The sequence below is a fragment of the Nicotiana tabacum genome, chromosome 22, assembly GCF_000715075.1.
Source record: "Nicotiana tabacum cultivar K326 chromosome 22, ASM71507v2, whole genome shotgun sequence".
NCBI lineage: Eukaryota > Viridiplantae > Streptophyta > Magnoliopsida > Solanales > Solanaceae > Nicotiana > Nicotiana tabacum.
Genome location: NC_134101.1, coordinates 12481117 through 12499641, shown reverse-complemented (window position 1 = coordinate 12499641; position 18525 = coordinate 12481117). Strand labels below are relative to the sequence as shown.

Below are 18525 nucleotides of genomic sequence, written 5' to 3'. Positions count from 1 at the left end.
ATTTTTTTCATTTATTTTGGTTTGTAAATCATCGTAGACACATACTTTTGATTTATTTACATATTATCAGGGCATTTTTACCCATGTATTCATCTATTCCAAAGTTAAAAAAGTACAAAAGCCCACAAGAATATGATAAGCTACCATGTCTTCAAAGTTGTCATGTACTTTTGGAAATCCTTTTGGAGTCTAGTACAATAGTTGTACACAAAGTCATGCGTTGTCCAGGTGCAGGACGTTTCACTACATTCATCTTATTTTTGTGAACATAGAATAGTGTGAAATTTCTCTTTTTTTTTAATACTTCCTTTTCTTTTTGAGATGGAGGGTGATTGAAGTGTTGAATGCTTGTGAAATTAAATGTCCGTGTAGGCGAATTTAATGTACCGTAGAAATATAAAGGAATTGATGGGTTATTAGACATGTGCATTAGTAATTGTGATTAAATGGGAGCATACTAATTTGATCTTTTAAATTGAAGAAATACTTCAGATGAACAAGTCTTGCTTGGCCCCCTAGGCTCTTTAGCTCTTTAGTAGAAGGCTTTTCCCAACTGCACCCTGTGACTCATTTAGTAGTCAGAAGCTGGTTCAACAATACATCTCCAGCAGCATTGAAATGTATTGACTCTGAAGCCATATATTTGGTGATGCATAGTTGGATGCCAAGACTACTCCAGAGGTTTTTTCACGTTGGCTTTTCTTGAATACAGCTTCAATTGTCACTAAATGGCATTTATAAATGTGTAAACGAAATGTTGTTTGTATTTGAAGATAAAACCAATTTGAGGTACTTGTTTTTGCAAGAGGTTTGGGGAAGCAGTTAAAATGATGTTGCTATCACTATTTTTAGCTGAAGCTGTCTTTTCTCTTTGGCAGGTCATGGCAGATCCATCATTAAGCTTAAAGCAAAGAGATTTTATAAGTGATGCTGCTCGTGCTCTTGACAAAGCAAAAATGATGCGTTTTGATGAGAAAAGTGGGAACTTTTATTGCACTGAGCTTGGTCGTATTGCAAGCCACTTTTATATCCAGTATACTAGTGTTGAAACTTACAATGAAATGTTGACACGCCATATGAATGAAAGCGAGGTACTTTGTTTCATTTGCCATCTCATTCACTTGATGGATCATGAAATTTGCTTTTTTTCAGTTATGATTTTGCCATTTTTAGTTTATGGCCCTTTGCTGGTGAGAATGGAGTTGTCTGCGGGGAAAACTACTATCTACAGCTTGTTCTTAAGGCCACTGCTTACTATTTGTTTGGGCAACACGTTCTTATTACTTGAGAAGTGTTACATCTACATATAGTTGATTCCTTGTATCTACTGTACTAAATGTGCTCCAAAATTGGAATAATGGTCTTTAAGATAGAAAAGGAGTCGAATGCGAAACCTGAACATAATAATTGCCATTGAAACTGTCTTTTTTAATTGATATTTTCCTAGGGATATCGGAGTAATTTGATGTGCAGGCAGTGCTATTTTGGAAGTGATAATGAAAATCATTCCCAAACGGATATGATAAAGGTCATTCCCAAACAGATATGATAAAGGTCGGACATATTTTAGGAAATTATTGTTCAAAAAGATACAGAACTTTGCTGCTTGTGAGATATAAATGATCCTCTGTTTCGTTCTGTATGACATGCTTTTCCTTTTTTTGGTGGTTTCACATTATTTGGCACATTCTTTTTACTTGTGTGACCCATGCATCAGCACAATGTCCAGCTTAAATTCTTATGCAGTATCACATGTGATGCTGTTATTTATGGAAGAAAATTCATAGTGAACTTGAACAAGTAGAAGAATTTCTGTTCTAGCAGCAATTGACCTTAAAAGTTAGTGAAGTTTCTTCTTAGTATAAACTAAACACTAACCCGTGTCCTGTAAAATAGGAAGGAAGTGAGCATTCATTTTTCTCTAGCTAAAGTATTACTACAATTGTATGTGTATAGCATTTATCTAGGTAAGTTGCTAACTGTTCAAGTTTTATATGGCCCTCTTTGTTATGTTTCTTAATTGTGTGCTTCACAAAATAATTTCATTTAACAGTGACGAATTCCATGCGCTAGGTTTTGCTATCCGTTGTTTTTTATTGTGTTTCCTCTGACATCTATGTTCTCACTGGCTTGTTAGTTGATAAGTATGGTAGCTCGTTCTTCGGAATTTGAAAATATTGTGGTCCGAGATGAGGAACAAAATGAGCTTGAGATGTTGGCTCGCACATATTGTCAATTGGAAGTCAAGGGTGGTCCATCTAACAAATATGGAAAAGTTTCAATTCTTATTCAGGTCTTGGTTTGCTCTTTGTCCATTAAAAACTGTGTCGCCTCTCAGCATATAGTGTTTTAATTATGTCGATCGTATTTTGCAGCTGTACATCTCTCGAGGATCAATTGACACGTTTTCACTAATCTCTGATGCGGCTTATATAAGTGCAAGCTTGGCTCGTATCATGCGGGCTCTTTTTGAGATTTGTCTGCGTAGAGGATGGTGTGAGATGTCTGCTCTCATGTTAGACTACTGCAAGGCTGTGGATCGCCAAATATGGCCCCATCTACATCCTCTTAGACAGTTTGACAGAGATATTTCATCAGAAGTTTGTTATCTCTAAATAATTTTCTGCTAAATAAAATTTCAATTAGTTTCGATATGTTTTAATTAAGAACTGGTGTGTCAGATATTGAGGAAGCTTGAAGAAAGGGAAGCTGATTTGGATCGTTTACAAGAGATGCAAGAGAAAGATATTGGAGCTTTGATTCGTTATGCACCTGGAGGAAAGGTAAATCATCTTTTACAGGTTTTGGTTTGAGGCATACCCTATGACCTTCAGTTAAAAGAGTGTTTTCACAATTCCAGGTTGTTAAGCAATTTCTGGGATATTTCCCATTAGTCCAGTTGTCTGCTACAGTCAGTCCAATCACTAGAACAGTTCTGAAGGTGACTACATTTCTGCACTTGCTTTTGTTCTATTGTTCTTGCTGAATTTTACTCCCTTTGTCCCAATTTAACTGTCCAATTTCCTTCCCGGATAATCGAAAAAAATGTGTCCACTTTACTAAAACAATCATTTTCCTGCCACATTTTAGTACTTATCAATAGCATATGAGCAGTAGGGTAACATGGTATCAGCCTACATATCTAAAAAGCAAATTAATCATTAGTTAATAACTGCCTTTACTGGGTTGTTGTTGTTGTTGTTGTTGTTGTTGTTGTTTAATAACTGCCTTTACCTGTGGGGTCACTTCTTCTTATGCAACTATACAATTAACGCCCGGCCACCGGCTGGTCAAAGAAGAAAAAACTCAGAATGAGATGGAGGAAGCGTTTATCTATTTCTTCTATTTTTATCAAATGCAAAGAGAAAGATTGTCATGAAGCTCCTTTATTAGGTGGATTTGGTTGTAGCTCCACAGTTTGTTTGGAAGGATCGATTTCATGGCACTGCACTGCGCTGGTGGATTTTGGTTGAGGTACCCACTTGTTGATTTATCTTTGTTTTGATGGATATAGGTCTTTATCAATTGATTTCTGAATTCTGTAAAGAATTTTGCCTTAGAATTTATGTGGTAATCAAAACCTAACATTGTAGATTTTTATTCTGTAGCTTCGAACATGCTTGTTTCTTGCTGTGAGAAGGCACGGGAGAAAATATGTTATTGATATTGGATGAATGAATAATACTACACAAGAGGTCCTTATTTATAGCTATACTATACAAGGACATACTACTCCTCTACCAATGTGGGACAATACTACACTATATACATGCTGTAAATTAACACTCCCCCTCAAGCCGGTGCATACAAATCATATGTACCGAGCTTGTTACATATATAACTAATACGAGGACCAGTGAGAGACTTGGTGAAGATATCTGCAAGTTGATCATTTGACCTCACAAACTTTGTAGCAATCTCTCCTGAAAGTATCTTTTCTCTAACGAAGTGACAATCAATCTCAATGTGTTTAGTTCTCTCATGGAACACCGGATTTGATGCAATATGAAGGGCAGCTTGATTATCGCATACAAGTTCCATCCGACTGATTTCACCAAATTTCAACTCCTTGAGCAATTGTTTGGTCCAGACTAGCTCACATGTTGCCATAGCCATTGCTCGATATTCTGCTTCTGCACTAGACCGAGCAACTACATTCTGTTTCTTGCTCTTCCAGGACACCAAATTTTCTCCTACTAAAACACAATATCCAGACGTAGAACGTCTATCAGAAGGTGATCCTGCCCAATCAGCATCTGAGTATCCAATGATCTGCTCATGATCTCGATCCTCAAAGAGTAACCCTTTGCCTGGAGCCGATTTTATATATCGAATAATGCGGACAACTGCATCCCAATGACTATCACAGGGAGAATTCATAAACTGACTTACCACACTCACAGGATAGGAAATGTCGGATCTAGTCACTGTGAGATAATTTAATTTTCCAACCAGCCGCCTATAGCTTGCAGGATCGCTAAGCGGCTCCCCCTGTCCTGGCATAAGTTTAGAATTCGGATCCATCGGAGTGTCAACAGGTCTGCAACCTATCATCCCCGTCTCCTCAAGAATGTCTAAAGCATATTTTCTTTGAGAAATAACAATACCTGAGCTAGACTGGGCAACCTCAATACCCAGAAAGTACTTCAATCTGCCTAGATCCTTAGTTTGGAAGTGCTGGAAGAGATGCTGTTTCAGGTTGGTAATACCATCCTGATCATTGCCAGTAATAACAATATCATCAACATAGACTACCAGATAAATACAGAGACTTGAAGCAGAGTGCCGATAAAACACAGAGTGATCAGCTTCACTACGAATCATGCCAAACTCCTGGATAACCGTGCTGAACTTACCAAACCAGGCTCGAGGAGACTGCTTTAGACCATAAAGTGACCGACGCAAGCGACATACAAGGCCACGAGACTCCCCCTGAGCAACAAAACCAGGTGGTTGCTCCATATAAACCTCATCCTCAAGATCACCGTGAAGAAAGGCATTTTTAATGTCCAGCTGATAAAGGGGCCAATGACGAACCGCAACCATGGATAGAAAAAGGCGGACTGAAGCCACTTTAGCCACGGGAGAGAAGGTATCACTGTAATCGAGCCCAAATTTCTGAGTATATCCTTTGGCAACAAGACGGGCCTTAAGTCGATCAATCTGTCCATCGAGACCAACTTTGACTGCATAAACCCAACGACAACCAACAGTAGATTTACCTGAGGGAAGAGGAACAAGCTCTCAAGTACCACTTGTATGTAAAGCAGACATCTTGTCACTCATAGCCTGGCGCCATCCTGGATGAGACAACGCTTCACCTGTAGACTTAGGTATGGAAACTGAGAACAAAGAAGATATAAAAGCATAATGGGGAGATGACAGACGATGATAGCTCAAACCGACATAATGAGGATTAGGGTTAAGTGTGGTCCTTATACCTTTCCGAAGTGCAATCGGTGTACTAGGAGCAGGGTCCGCAGTAGGAGCAGGGTCAAGTGCAGGACGAGAACCAGTTGAGCCTGATGGAGGACGCAAACGACGATGATAAGTCAAGAGTGGTGTTCCTTTGGCCGGGGAACTAGGGGGAACAACACTAGACTCCTCAACGGTTGGTATGGATGAAAACTCTGTGGTCGAAGGTGGAGGAAGAGCTATAGTAAACTCCTCAAAGGTCGGTATAGGTAAGACCTCAGATATATCATGGTGGTCAGCAGAGGTAAAGAAAGGTTTAGACTCAAAAAATGTGACGTCAGCTGACATAAGGTACCTACGAAGATCTGGAGAATAACAACGATATCCCTTCTGAACACGAGAATAACCAAGGAAGACACACTTGAGAGCACGGGGAGCTAACTTATCTTTCCCAGGGGCTAAGTTATGAACAAAACACATGCTCCCAAAAACACGAGGTGGAAGAGAGTATAAGGGTGACTGGGGAAACAATACTGAATGCGGAATCTGATTCTTGATGGGAGATGAAGGCATCCGATTAATCAAATAACAAGCTGTGAGAACTGCATCGCCCCAAAAACGCAACGGAACACGAGATTCAATTAGAAGTGTGCGAGCAGTCTCAATAAGGTGCCTATTCTTTCTCTCAGCAACCCCATTTTGCTGAGGGGTATAAGGACAAGATGTCTGATGAATAATTCCCTGAGAAGTCATAGATTGCTGAAATTGAGAAGATTAATATTCTAAGGCATTATCACTGCGAAAAATGCGAATAGAAACACCAAATTGGTTTTTGATTTCAGCACAGAAACTCTGGAATATAGAAAATAACTCAGAACGATCTTTCATTAAGAAAAGCCAAGTACATCTTGAATAATCATCAATGAAACTGACAAAGTAACGAAATCCCAAGGATGAACTGACTCTACTAGGACCCCATATATCAGAATAAACTAAGGAGAAGACAGACTATGCATGACTCTCAACACTACGCGAAAAGGAGGCTCGGGTATGTTTCCCAAGTTGACACGACTCACAATCTAATGTAGACAAACTAGATAAACTAGGCACCATCTTCTGAAGTTTGGATAAACTCGGATGTCCTAAACGTCTGTGGATTAGATCTGGAGGATCTGTAACTAGACATGTTGTGGAAGGACTGAGTGAGTTAAGGTAGTAAAGGCCTTCTGATTCACGTCCTGTACCAATTGTCTGTCCCGTACTGCGGTCCTGCATAATAAAAGAATCGTCAATAAAGTATATACCACAATGGAGGGCACGAGTCAAACGACTAACAGATGCAAGACTAAAAGGACAGCCAGGGACATAAAGAACGGAATCTAGGGTGATAGAAGACAAGGGATTAGCTTGTCCAACTCCTTTTGCCTTAGTTTGACATCCATTGGCTAAAGTAACAGTGGGAAGAGACTGTGAATATACAATATTTGACAAAAGTGATATATTACTAGAGATGTGATCAGAAGCGCCGGAGTCCATGACCCATGGGCCAAGAGTGCTAGACTGAGAAACACAAGCAAAAGAATTACCAGAAACAGAAGTATCAGTCTGAGCAACTGAGGCTACTTGTGGAGATGTCTGCTTACTTGCTCGATACTGAAGGAGCTCATTATATTCTTCTTTACCTAAAGAAAATCCTTGGTTACCTGGAGTCTCGGTCTGAGCAATGTAAGCATTTTTGGGTGGACGACCATGTAAGGAATAACACATTTCACGAGTGTGTCCAAGTTTGTGACAATAAGAACACTTGGGTCTAGATCTTCCAAAACGACCTCCTCCTCGTCTATGCTCCATAGTTTGAGATGCCCGAACATCCATTGTCTGGGATGTAAGAACAGAGGAATCAAGTATCTGTGATGAGCTCACTGGTGGACTTGGTGCTGCAGCAAGGCGGAGTAATCGAGAGAATAATTCATCAACTGTCGGGACAGACGGACTAGCCAAAATCTGGTCGCGTACTGAATCAAGATCATTAGGAAGTCCAGCGAGGGTAAGAACGAGAAACATCTTCTGTCGCTGCTCTTGTTGTTTTTCCACACTAGCCGAAACTGGCATCAACTTCTCAAATTCCTCCATGACTGCCTGTACTTGACCCAAGTAAGTAGACATATCCAATTCCTGCTTCTTTAAGTTTGTCATCCGTGATATCACATCATAGAAGCGAGATATGTCATTAGTGTATAAGGTGCGTGCCTTTGCCCAAACCAAATAACATGTCTGGAATGGACGAAACAAGGGCATCAACTTGGAATCAATAGATCGCCACAAGATGTTACATAACTGAGTATCGATTTTTGCCCAAAGTGCTATTGCCTTTTCATCTCCATCGCTAGACTGTTTGATTAGATGATCTTGAACACCTTGACCTCTACACCATAACTCGACAGATGAAGCCCAAGCTAAGTAGTTTGAACCTCCCATTAAAGGTTCCGAGGTAATAATAGCACTAGAGTTTCCAGAACTCATGTTTCTAGACCCAAAAGCATCAAATCCCAAAGACATTGTTGCAAATTATTACCAAATAGGAGAAAGAATCAACTGTAATCCACTGAAACAGTGTACGGAAACACAGAAACAGAATACTGGAACACTGTAGCTGCCGGAATCTACTGTAGCTGTCGGAATAGTACTGTAGCTACCGGAAAAAACTCAAAGTTGTCGGAATGAAATGAAAACAATAGGGGTAGGATCGGAATTACCAGGCGACCCAACTGTTCTGAAGGAAGATTTTCAAAAAATGGCCGGAAGTGGTCGTACGCGCCGGCGCGTGAGCTCACGCGCGTGAGCTTCTGGTGGCGCGTGAGGCTGCTTCTGCCGGAGTTGTTCACTGGGGTTTGGTCGCCGGACAGTGACGACTCTTGTGGTAGTGTTGGATTTTGCACAACATTGACAGAAATGAAGCAGATAGAAAACAACCTTAAAAAATACTGATTTCTCTTTCTCGGAATCGCTGGAATTTATGCACAGCGATAAGTCTCTCACAATTGCTCTAATACCATGTGAGAAGGCACGGGAGAAAATATGTTATTGATATTGGATGAATGAATAATACTACACAAGAGGTCCTTATTTATAGCTATACTATACAAGGACATACTACTCCTCTACCAATGTGGGACAATACTACACTATATACATGCTGTAAATTAACACTCCCCCTCAAGCCGGTGCATACAAATCATATGTACCGAGCTTGTTACATATATAACTAATACGAGGACCAGTGAGAGACTTTCCTTTTTTGTTCTTTTGGTTTGACTTGTCTAGTATGTTGAGCTTTCGTCTTAGTTCTATTGTTTCTCTGTACCGGTTTGACACTAACACATATAGCCTCAAGCAGAGCACGAAGGTGCTGTTGTTTGGGTAGTCCAGAAGGGAGATGATAAGTGATTATGCTGTGGCGAGATGATATTGTATTTGCATTTGAGTTACCTATGTTTCTCTTTGGCAGTAAGGTGTTGAAAGTAGGTTGGATAAGAAGAAAGTCAGAAGCTTGGCGGAGGTAGGGTAATAGGATGCCAATAGCCATGCTGAGGCAAGGCCCAGTGTCTTAATAGTTTATCGTTTCAGCGGTGAAGTAAATATAAACTTTCTGGTGGTAAATGGATGCCATGGCATGAGCCATGAGGAGATTATTGTGGTCGAAGTTATTTGCAAAGTAGCTTATGTGTAAGGAAGAGAAGACAACGGTAGAAACAGAGGAATTACGCTTTGTTCCACTGCCTAGTTGTTGCTTATTAAGGTGCTTAGTTTTTTACATTACAATATGTGATTGGGTAAAACATTTAATATGTCAGGAACTTGGGAAGATTGTTCTATGAATAGTAGTTCTGTGTTCATTGTGATGACGGATATTCGCTTCAGGACCAAAACCTCTAACAAAATGGACATTAGCTTACAGAATATCTTCTTCTCGGGAAAAATTGGAACACATGAAAGAGATTAGTGAATGCGTTGATAAGGGGCTGAATAAAGGAAATGATGATATTTTAACTTTTAAGACTATTCTGGTGCTAGACAGAGTGCAGAGATAAAAAGTAAGACATGGAAGTATCCTTATAAAAAAGGGTAAGAAATGGAGGAAGAAGAGGAACGTAGAAGAAACATAAGAGTGAAGAATCATATAAAATTTATTATGTATAATAGTTGTCTGCTTAAACACAGGAGGATACATGGTTTCTAAAGTCGCAGAAGGATACTTATGATCTATTGATCAACAAGGGGAAAAACAAAGGATACATATGATATAGGGGAAATTTTAAATGATGCCATGTTGGAAACAGTATCTCACTGACAATTTTAGGGGCTGTATTCAAGATATCGTGGGTGACTTTCAAGATTGCTTGCTGTCCATTCAACTATATTTTACCGCCCATCTAGTGATTCATCTAAAAAATAAACTAAAAACTTCAAGGGATGACAGTGGCTGCCATTGAATTTTGCCCTCCACTTCTAATATTTTTTCAAACCTTCATGATTACTGTTTGCATCACATCTAGTTGGCCCGTGTAAGTCTTGTTTTTTTCTTGAATATACGTCAAATATTCCAATTGGAACTTAAGATTCATTTTGCATGGAAGAAGGAAGTTTCAATTTGAGCAATTTTCATCTTATGACTTAGCTAGGAATTTATTGTTGATATTTTGCTAGTTTATCTTAATAACATATTTGTCTATAACTGCCTTAGGATTCTGAGAATGACCACATTTACCATTCCGAGCTCTTCACCCTCACAAAGAAGATGGCCAGAGCGGAACCACATAAACTATCTTTTACTGTGCCAATCTTTGAGCCACATCCTCCGCAGTACTACATTCGTGCTGTTTCTGACTCATGGCTACATGCAGACGCTTTGTACATCATAAATCTCCACAAACTTGCTCTTCCGGAGGTTGTTTTATCAACTTAAACTCATCTTTATATTGTTGAATATCTGCAATACTTCCCAAATTTTGAATGTTGGATGTTGGTTTTGTCTGACTTGAATTTATGTTTCTTCAGGTCCAAACATCCCACACTGAACTTCTAGATTTAAAACCCCTTCCTGTGACTGCACTTGGCAATGGAACTTTTGAGGCCTTGTATAAATTTTCTCACTTCAATCCTATACAAACACAGGTGGATATCTAGTTTTTTCATTTCCTTAAATTGCAATAAATGTCTGGTTCATTAGTCAATATCAGCAGTAGCTTAAAACAATCTTGGCAGGCTTTTCATGTGCTGTATCACACCGACAAAAATATCCTCTTAGGAGCTCCGACTGGAAGTGGGAAGACTATATCAGCTGAGCTTGCTATGCTCCATTTATTCAATACACAGCCTGATATGAAGGTATTTTTTTGCAACTTGTTTTGCTAGATACTTTCATGTGAGTAGTCGGTGGTTTTATCAGTTTCTTTTTGTTAATATACATTTTTCTGTGTGAAATTCTCCTCAGTGATATAGATTTCACTTTCCAACCGACCTTGAATAGTCCTTGTCATTTTCAACAAGGACTTGTAAGAAGCAATGACACTTATCAAATTGTGTGACGATGTTTTAGTTCCTCCAGCTCATTTTAAAGCTAAATTTATTGGTGGGAGGGATTTAATACTTACTATCAGACCTTCAAAATGATCCCCCACGTGCTATGGCGTATGCTCGTGAATTCAATTTGATGTGGATGAGAGCTGGACTCCTGAACATGGCATCGGAGCTGGATTTTAGGTGTACTTTGTCTGTGCAAATTTGATGTCAGTATCTTATCTCGTTTCACTATGCTTTTACTGTGATCTACTTTGCAGATCGGCTCTTGGCATGTTTTAATGCCAAGTGTTAAATCACATCAGCTCTTAGATGAGTTTTTCTTGTTAATTAAGCAATCAGAGTTGAGATAGTTCTGGGAAAACCCGTTCAGGGGTCTAAGAATAAGAAAAATCTTACATTTATTAATCGTAAGAACTTGAGTTGCGAGCCTATACTGCCCCATACTGTAGTGGTTAAGTGAGCTGTAAATACAGAAAAGAGAAGGATATTTCTCCACCTATCTCTAATTGTTATTTTAGTGGATGCTATGGTCTTTTACAAATTTTTGTCGTTGATAGTGGTTGATGATAATTAAGTGACCTGTTCAGCTAGAGCTTGTTTAACTGCTTGAATTTCTTAAGTAATTCCAGAGAGATTTCTCTCTCTTGCATCAGTAATTGCAACATAAAGTGTGGGACAACCTTATGCTCCTTGGTTAGGATGTACAGATCCCAAATTGATCCCATAGAGGAGACTAGGTAATTATTAGCCCCTTGGGAGCAGTTGGGATTAAGTTTCCCGATTCTGATCAGTTAATGGCTATATCTTTCTGTTGAATCTTAAAAAAATAAAAAGAAGACACTATTACATGCTGATTCAGGTTGTTGGAAAATTACGTATTTAATTTTGTCTAATTAAGATTTCCCATCATTATACGTGTATCTCAACTCTTCAACTTCATCATTGCCTATGGTCTTTTAGTGATTTTCTACCTGCAGGTTATCTATATAGCACCTTTAAAGGCTATTGTTCGTGAGAGAATGACGGACTGGAGAAAGCGTCTTGTTTCCCAACTTGGAAAGAAGATGGTGCGTGAAGTTTCTTTTGTTTGGGCATTATTTTTATGACTCATAGATGTACTATCACTGCAACTCAAATATTTTAAGCAGGTTGAAATGACTGGTGACTACACCCCGGATCTAATGGCTCTCTTGTCAGCAGACATCATTATCTCCACTCCTGAAAAGTGGGATGGTATTAGTCGCAATTGGCACAGTCGAAGCTATGTCACTAAGGTGCAATATTTCATTCGTTTTTATACCTTTGATTGTTTGTTTGTTAAGCTATTTGTACGTAATATCAAAATTGTAACATCAACATTCTCTTCATGAATGCTCTCTTGAACATAATCAAATGTTCAAACCTACATCAATAGGTCGGGCTTATGATTTTGGATGAGATTCATTTACTTGGAGCTGATCGAGGACCCATACTTGAGGTACGCAGCTGATTATCACTGAATGTCTCTCACACTTGTATTGCAAGTGCTTTGACTTGTCATTCTTTTTTTTTCTTTTTCTTTTTTCTTCTTCTGCGTCTTCATCTTTATCTTCTTCTGTGATTAGCCAGTTATAGTTATTCATATTCGAGCACTAAGTGAGTGCTGTGTTCAAAATATAGAAAAGGATGGTTCCCTTTTTATATAGGTAGGGAGCTAACAAACTCCATCAAGTCATCTATATCATGCACAAGATTTAAATCTAACTATATTAGGTCTTTTACTTCCTTCAGAGCATAAATTCCCTCTCTCTATGTAGCCCAGACTTTCCATCTACATAAAGGCATCACCCATAACCCAAAAAAGATTAAAAAACATGCACGTCATCTCTTGTTTTTGCAAGAACAAATGATTAGCATTTACCAATTCACTCCCACGCATCCATTTGTTCGAATTGTTTTGAATAAGGAGGCTCCCTAGACCTCGTTGAAGTGTACTTTTAACCTTTGCTATCAATATCCATGATACCATGTTTTACCCTGAATGAGTTAATAATGGGTGCTATTAAGCAACTCCATTGAGGTGTGAATTGGCTGGAAGGATGTAATGTTAGTTTTGTTCCACATTGGTGGAGAGATGGTTGTTATCTCCTTATATGATGTTGGGCAATTCTCGCCTCATCAGCTAACTTTTGGGGTTGAGTTAGGCCCAAGGTCCATTTCTTATCATGGTAACAGTGACACTTCGCATGTAGCTTTGGGCGATGGTCGGCCAAGCCTCAGTGTTCAACTGAATTTAAATCCCACATCTTTGTGATGATGGTGGGGGAAAACCTTAGCAAGGAATAAGGATGTTGAGTTCCTAAGGGCGAGTGTACATAACACACTGGGCAAATACTACATCAGCATGCTAGGTATATCAAAAAAGCAAGCCTTAGACCCTAATGACGCGTTTTAAAGCCGTGGTATGCCCAGGCCCAACACGAACAATATTACTAATTGGATGGTCTATTACATATAGTATATATCTGCCAGGCCCATTCCTATTCTTGGTTTACCTAATGTTGGACCCTCATGTTATATTGTCCACGTTCCAGTTAACTAGGCCTTGGCGTGGGGGGTGTTAGATTATCCCACATTGGTGGAGGAAATGGTTGTCTCCTTATATGGTTTTGGGAAATTCTCACCCCATGAGCAAGCTTTTGGGGTTGAGTTAGGCTCAAAGTCCATTTGTTATCAACAAGGAAAATAACCTTTTGGAAATCAGTGGATATTTTTATCAGGATCTTGGTTGTGTCAGATCTGTTGCCCTCGCGTGGTCCTTTGATTCATTGACTATATTGTAATCTCTTGATCATGTCTAATGCTGGATTTCTGGTTCTAGGTTATTGTCTCAAGGATGAGATACATATCTTCTCAAACAGAGCGCTCAGTTCGGTTTGTTGGCCTGTCGACAGCATTAGCAAATGCACAGTATGGGCTTTATTGCTATATTTTTTACTCTTCTTTTATGTACAAACGTGCTAATGGGTTTCATGGAGTTTTTGCTTTGTTGATTGTTCCGTTTTAGCAATAGATTGCAAGGTTACTACTTTTTATCTTGTTAACTCTTAAATGACATTCTTTCATGCTTCTTCAAACCCAGTAATTTGGCTGATTGGTTGGGTGTTGACGAAAATGGTCTCTTCAATTTCAAGCCAAGTGTGAGGCCTGTTCCTCTTGAAGTTCATATTCAGGCAAGTGGAGCTGTTGATTATAAGCTGCCCAAGGACCATCATCATCAAAGTAGACTTAAGTATATTTACCTACTATTATCATGCTTTAATAGTGATTTATGAATCCTTTCCTTTAACAGGGATATCCTGGGAAGTTCTACTGCCCGAGGATGAATAGTATGAACAAGCCCGCATATGCTGCTATATGTACCCATTCACCAACAAAACCAGTTCTAATCTTTGTCTCATCTCGTCGCCAAACAAGGCTTACAGCACTGGACCTTATTCAGGTGAGATAACAAATCATGTTTGAACTGTGTCTATCTGAATATTTCTATCTCGTAGTAATGGTAACTAATCTGTTACATTTTCTTTCTGAATTCAAAGTTTGCAGCTTCAGATGAGCACCCGAGGCAGTTCATAAACATGCCAGAAGATGCACTTCAGATGGTTCTTTCTCAAATCACAGACCAGAACTTGAAGCACACCTTACAGTTTGGAATTGGATTGCACCATGCTGGACTGAATGATAAAGACAGATCATTGGTCGAGGAACTATTTGCAAACAACAAGATTCAGGCAACTATATCATCTGAAAATTTTAGATCTCTAGGAGCAATAATATGCTGAAATTGAAGCTTATATTTGAGTCATTTTGGCTGCAAATTTCTAGGTGTTGGTCTGTACAAGTACGTTAGCATGGGGTGTAAACCTTCCTGCACATTTGGTTATTATTAAGGTACGTGTCTGTACGTAGTCTTATCCGCTTTCCAGAATTTGGTCAAAGTCAGGAATGCTATAATATCGTCTCCCTTTGCAATGCACGCATACCATGGGCTTATTGTCATCTTTTTTCAGCTTTATTTGTTACATAGCATTCTTACAGATATGCTGTATACTGGATCACATTTCACTTTACTGGTTTTAAACTTGCTTTAATCCATTTCTTACTAATAAATGGAGTTCCTTTCATGTAATTAAAATTTTGAAGGTTATTTGAAGTCCCTAAATTCTTTTTCTCCTTTATTTCTGTTGGGAAAATACTCCAAAATCAATTTTGACCCCAAATGTTCTTCAATATTGCACTTCTCTATTAGTGTGAATTCAGTAAAACATAAGTGGTTTATACTCTGTTTTCTGTGGAATATTTTGGGTCTTCTTTTGTAAAGTTCAACTTTGATCATAAGTAATAGGACATCTCCTTTTTATCCTCTTGTTGCAATAGACAAATTTTTAAGTCTTTCTTCTTTCTCTCTCTTAAAAAAAATGCATCCTCCGTTTCAATTTAGATGAGGTACTTTCCCTATAAGTCCGTTCCAAAAAGAATAACACATTTATCTATTTGGAAACAATTTAACTTTAAACTTTTCATTTTATCCATTTTTCCCTTAATGAGAAGTTTTTATGACCACACAAATATCATGGCCCCACAAAGCTTTTACCCCTTAAGCTTTTAGGACCACAAGTTTCAAAAGTCTTCTTTTTCTTTCTTAAACTCCGTGCCGAATCAAACTACTTAATCTAAATTAAAAGAAAGGGAGTAGATACATATATTTCTTCTCCTTGCCTTCCTTCGATGAGTATAATCTGCTCATCCTAACAGATAACTGTGTTTTTATGTTTTTTAATGACAGTCAAAGTTAGTTCTTCTCAAATGAAGTGTTTAGTTCTTTTCTATTTTTGGTGTAAAGGAAAGTATTTAGAAGATCATGAATCTTTGTTTGATGTTTTAGAATCCTTGTGCGAAGGAAAAGGATTTAGGAGTGTTTTCCTGCATTCCACATTGTAATTATGGGTGACTCCACAGTTTTTGTGTAGCCTATTTGTTAATATACAAATATATTACCTCTAAAACAATCAAAGTTTTTCATGCGTCCTCAAGATGCACACCATCTTTGGTGTCTAAAATATATAGATCCTTCTGCAGGGAACAGAGTACTATGATGGGAAGGCAAAAAGATATGTTGATTTCCCAATCACTGATATATTACAAATGATGGGTCGAGCTGGTCGTCCACAATATGATCAACATGGAAAAGCTGTTATTCTTGTTCATGAACCCAAGAAGAGCTTCTATAAAAAGGTTATCTATATTTCTTTTCTTTGAATAATTTATCTTGACTATAATGTTGCTTTTTCTTTCTTTCAATTATTCAAGTGCCTAGTATATTGCATTTTCTTCCCAACACGTAGATAATGTGCTCTCTTTTTGCAGTTTCTGTATGAACCATTCCCAGTTGAAAGTAGCCTGAGAGAGCAATTGCATGACCACATCAATGCTGAGATCGTTACGGGAACAATCTGTCATAAAGAGGATGCAGTGCATTATCTCACTTGGACCTACTTATTCCGTAGATTGGTATGGTTTGGTGGTCTTAGGGCAGGCAATTTAACTTTTGTTGCTCCAAATTTTCCATCTTGCACCAATCTGCTTGATGCATGTTTTTCTTTCTGCTAGTAATCATAAGTATGTTGTTTGATTGCAAATCTGATATGGGTTACTCATTAATGTAACATATTAATATGAAATTTCTAAATATGTAATGAACTAAGTTGTGTCTCCATCAGTTAAGTGCCATATAAATGGAAGTCCAGTAAATGAAATGAGTCTTTTCAAATGAGGTAGACTTAATAGTAATACAAGAGCTTTAAGAGTGACCCTGTTGCCATTATCTGTTGTTTATGTTGTCTATTTCGGAAGGTAAGTGTTATTGCTAACTTACCATTGCAAACATGTAACAATTGGAATTGGAAAAAGTGTGTGGTGGGTAAAGGGTTTATTTCAATTGTATCAAGCATATTGTTATTTGATCTAGTAAGAGGATTTATTTCGGACTGTTGTGACCTTTAAGATCTATATTATTGTAATCAACAAGCAGACAAAGGGAACACACTTATTCAAGCAGCAGTTATAGTTGCACAAGAAAAACACTTGCCAGTTTGATGTGCTTTACCGCTTACTGCTTGTGAGAAAGCACGGGAGAAAATATATTATTGATATTGGATGATAAATACAATACAAGAGGTCCCTATTTATAACTAAACACTACAAGGAGATATTACTCCTCTTCTAATGTGGGACAAGACTATACTATACATATCTGTAAACTAACACTCCCCTCAAGCCGGTGCATACACATCATATGTACCGAGCTTGTTACACATGTAGCTAATACGAGAACCAGTAAGAGACAATATCTGCTAGTTGATTATTCGACTTTACAAACTTTGTAACAATATATCCTGAAAGTATTTTTTCTCTGACAAAGTGACAGTCGATCTCAATGTGTTTAGTCCTCTCATGGAACATCGGATTTGACGCAATATGAAGAGCAGCTTGGTTATCACCAACTAGTTCCATCTTGCCGATTTCTCCGAACTTTAACTTCTTGAGCAACTGCTTGACCCAAACTAACTCACACGTTGCCATATCCATGGCCCGATATTCAGTTTCGGCACTAGATCGAGCAACTACATTCTGTTTCTTGCTCTTCCACGAGACCAAGTTACCTCCTACTAAAACACAATATCCAGACGTATAACATCTATCAGAAGGTGATCCTGCCCAATCAGCATCTGTGTACTCAAAAATCTGCTCGTGGCCTCGATCCTCGAATAGTAATCCTTTGCCTGGAGCTGACTTTATATACCGAAAAATGCGAACAACTGCATCCTAGTGACTATCACAGGGAGAATCCATAAACTAACTTACAACACTCACCGGAAAAGAAATGTCAGGTCTAGTCACTGTGAGGTAATTCAATTTTCCAACCAACCTCCTATATCTCGTAGAGTCTCTAAGAGGCTCCCCCTGTCCAGGCAGAAGCTTAGCATTCGGATCCACATGAGAGTCAATAGGTCTGCAACTCATCATTCCAGTCTCCTCAAGAATGTCTAAGGCACACTTCCGCTATGAAATAACAATACCTGAGCTAGACTGAGCGACCTCAATACCTAGAAAATACTTCAGTCTGCCCAGATCCTTAGTCTGGAAGTGCTGAAAGAGATGCTGCTTCAGATTAGTAATACCATCCTGATCATTGCCAGTAATAACAATATCATCAACATAAACCATCAGATAAATACACAGATTAGGAGCAGAATGCCGATAAAACACAGAGTGATTAGCCTCACTGCGAGTCATGCCGAACTCCTGAATAATTGTGCTGAACTTACCAAACCAAGTTCGAGGGGACTGTTTCAAATCATATAGTGACCTGCACAATCTGCATACACAACCACTAAACTCCCCCTGAGCAACAAAACCAGGTGGTTGCTCCATATAAACTTCCTCCTCAAGATCACCGTGGAGAAAAGCATTCTTAATGTCTAACTG

The 18525-nt window shown here is 38.6% G+C and overlaps 1 protein-coding gene across 3 annotated transcripts in view; it reads left to right on the top strand.

The window, feature by feature from the left end:
• The window catches only part of LOC107771980 (DExH-box ATP-dependent RNA helicase DExH14), a 50246-nt gene that overhangs the window by 14172 nt on the left and 17549 nt on the right, over window positions 1-18525 (top strand). For all 3 annotated transcript variants that reach the window (XM_075244676.1, XM_075244675.1, XM_075244677.1), the window contains exons 22-40: window positions 879-1091; window positions 2138-2293; window positions 2376-2600; window positions 2682-2783; window positions 2861-2941; window positions 3394-3474; window positions 10160-10363; window positions 10474-10590; window positions 10681-10803; window positions 11976-12065; window positions 12147-12272; window positions 12413-12475; window positions 13859-13947; window positions 14120-14210; window positions 14330-14479; window positions 14577-14768; window positions 14863-14928; window positions 16117-16272; window positions 16405-16548. In XM_075244676.1, the coding sequence (XP_075100777.1) occupies window positions 879-1091; window positions 2138-2293; window positions 2376-2600; window positions 2682-2783; window positions 2861-2941; window positions 3394-3474; window positions 10160-10363; window positions 10474-10590; window positions 10681-10803; window positions 11976-12065; window positions 12147-12272; window positions 12413-12475; window positions 13859-13947; window positions 14120-14210; window positions 14330-14479; window positions 14577-14768; window positions 14863-14928; window positions 16117-16272; window positions 16405-16548 (2469 nt within the window). The remainder of the gene's footprint in view (window positions 1-878; window positions 1092-2137; window positions 2294-2375; window positions 2601-2681; window positions 2784-2860; window positions 2942-3393; window positions 3475-10159; window positions 10364-10473; window positions 10591-10680; window positions 10804-11975; window positions 12066-12146; window positions 12273-12412; window positions 12476-13858; window positions 13948-14119; window positions 14211-14329; window positions 14480-14576; window positions 14769-14862; window positions 14929-16116; window positions 16273-16404; window positions 16549-18525) is intronic.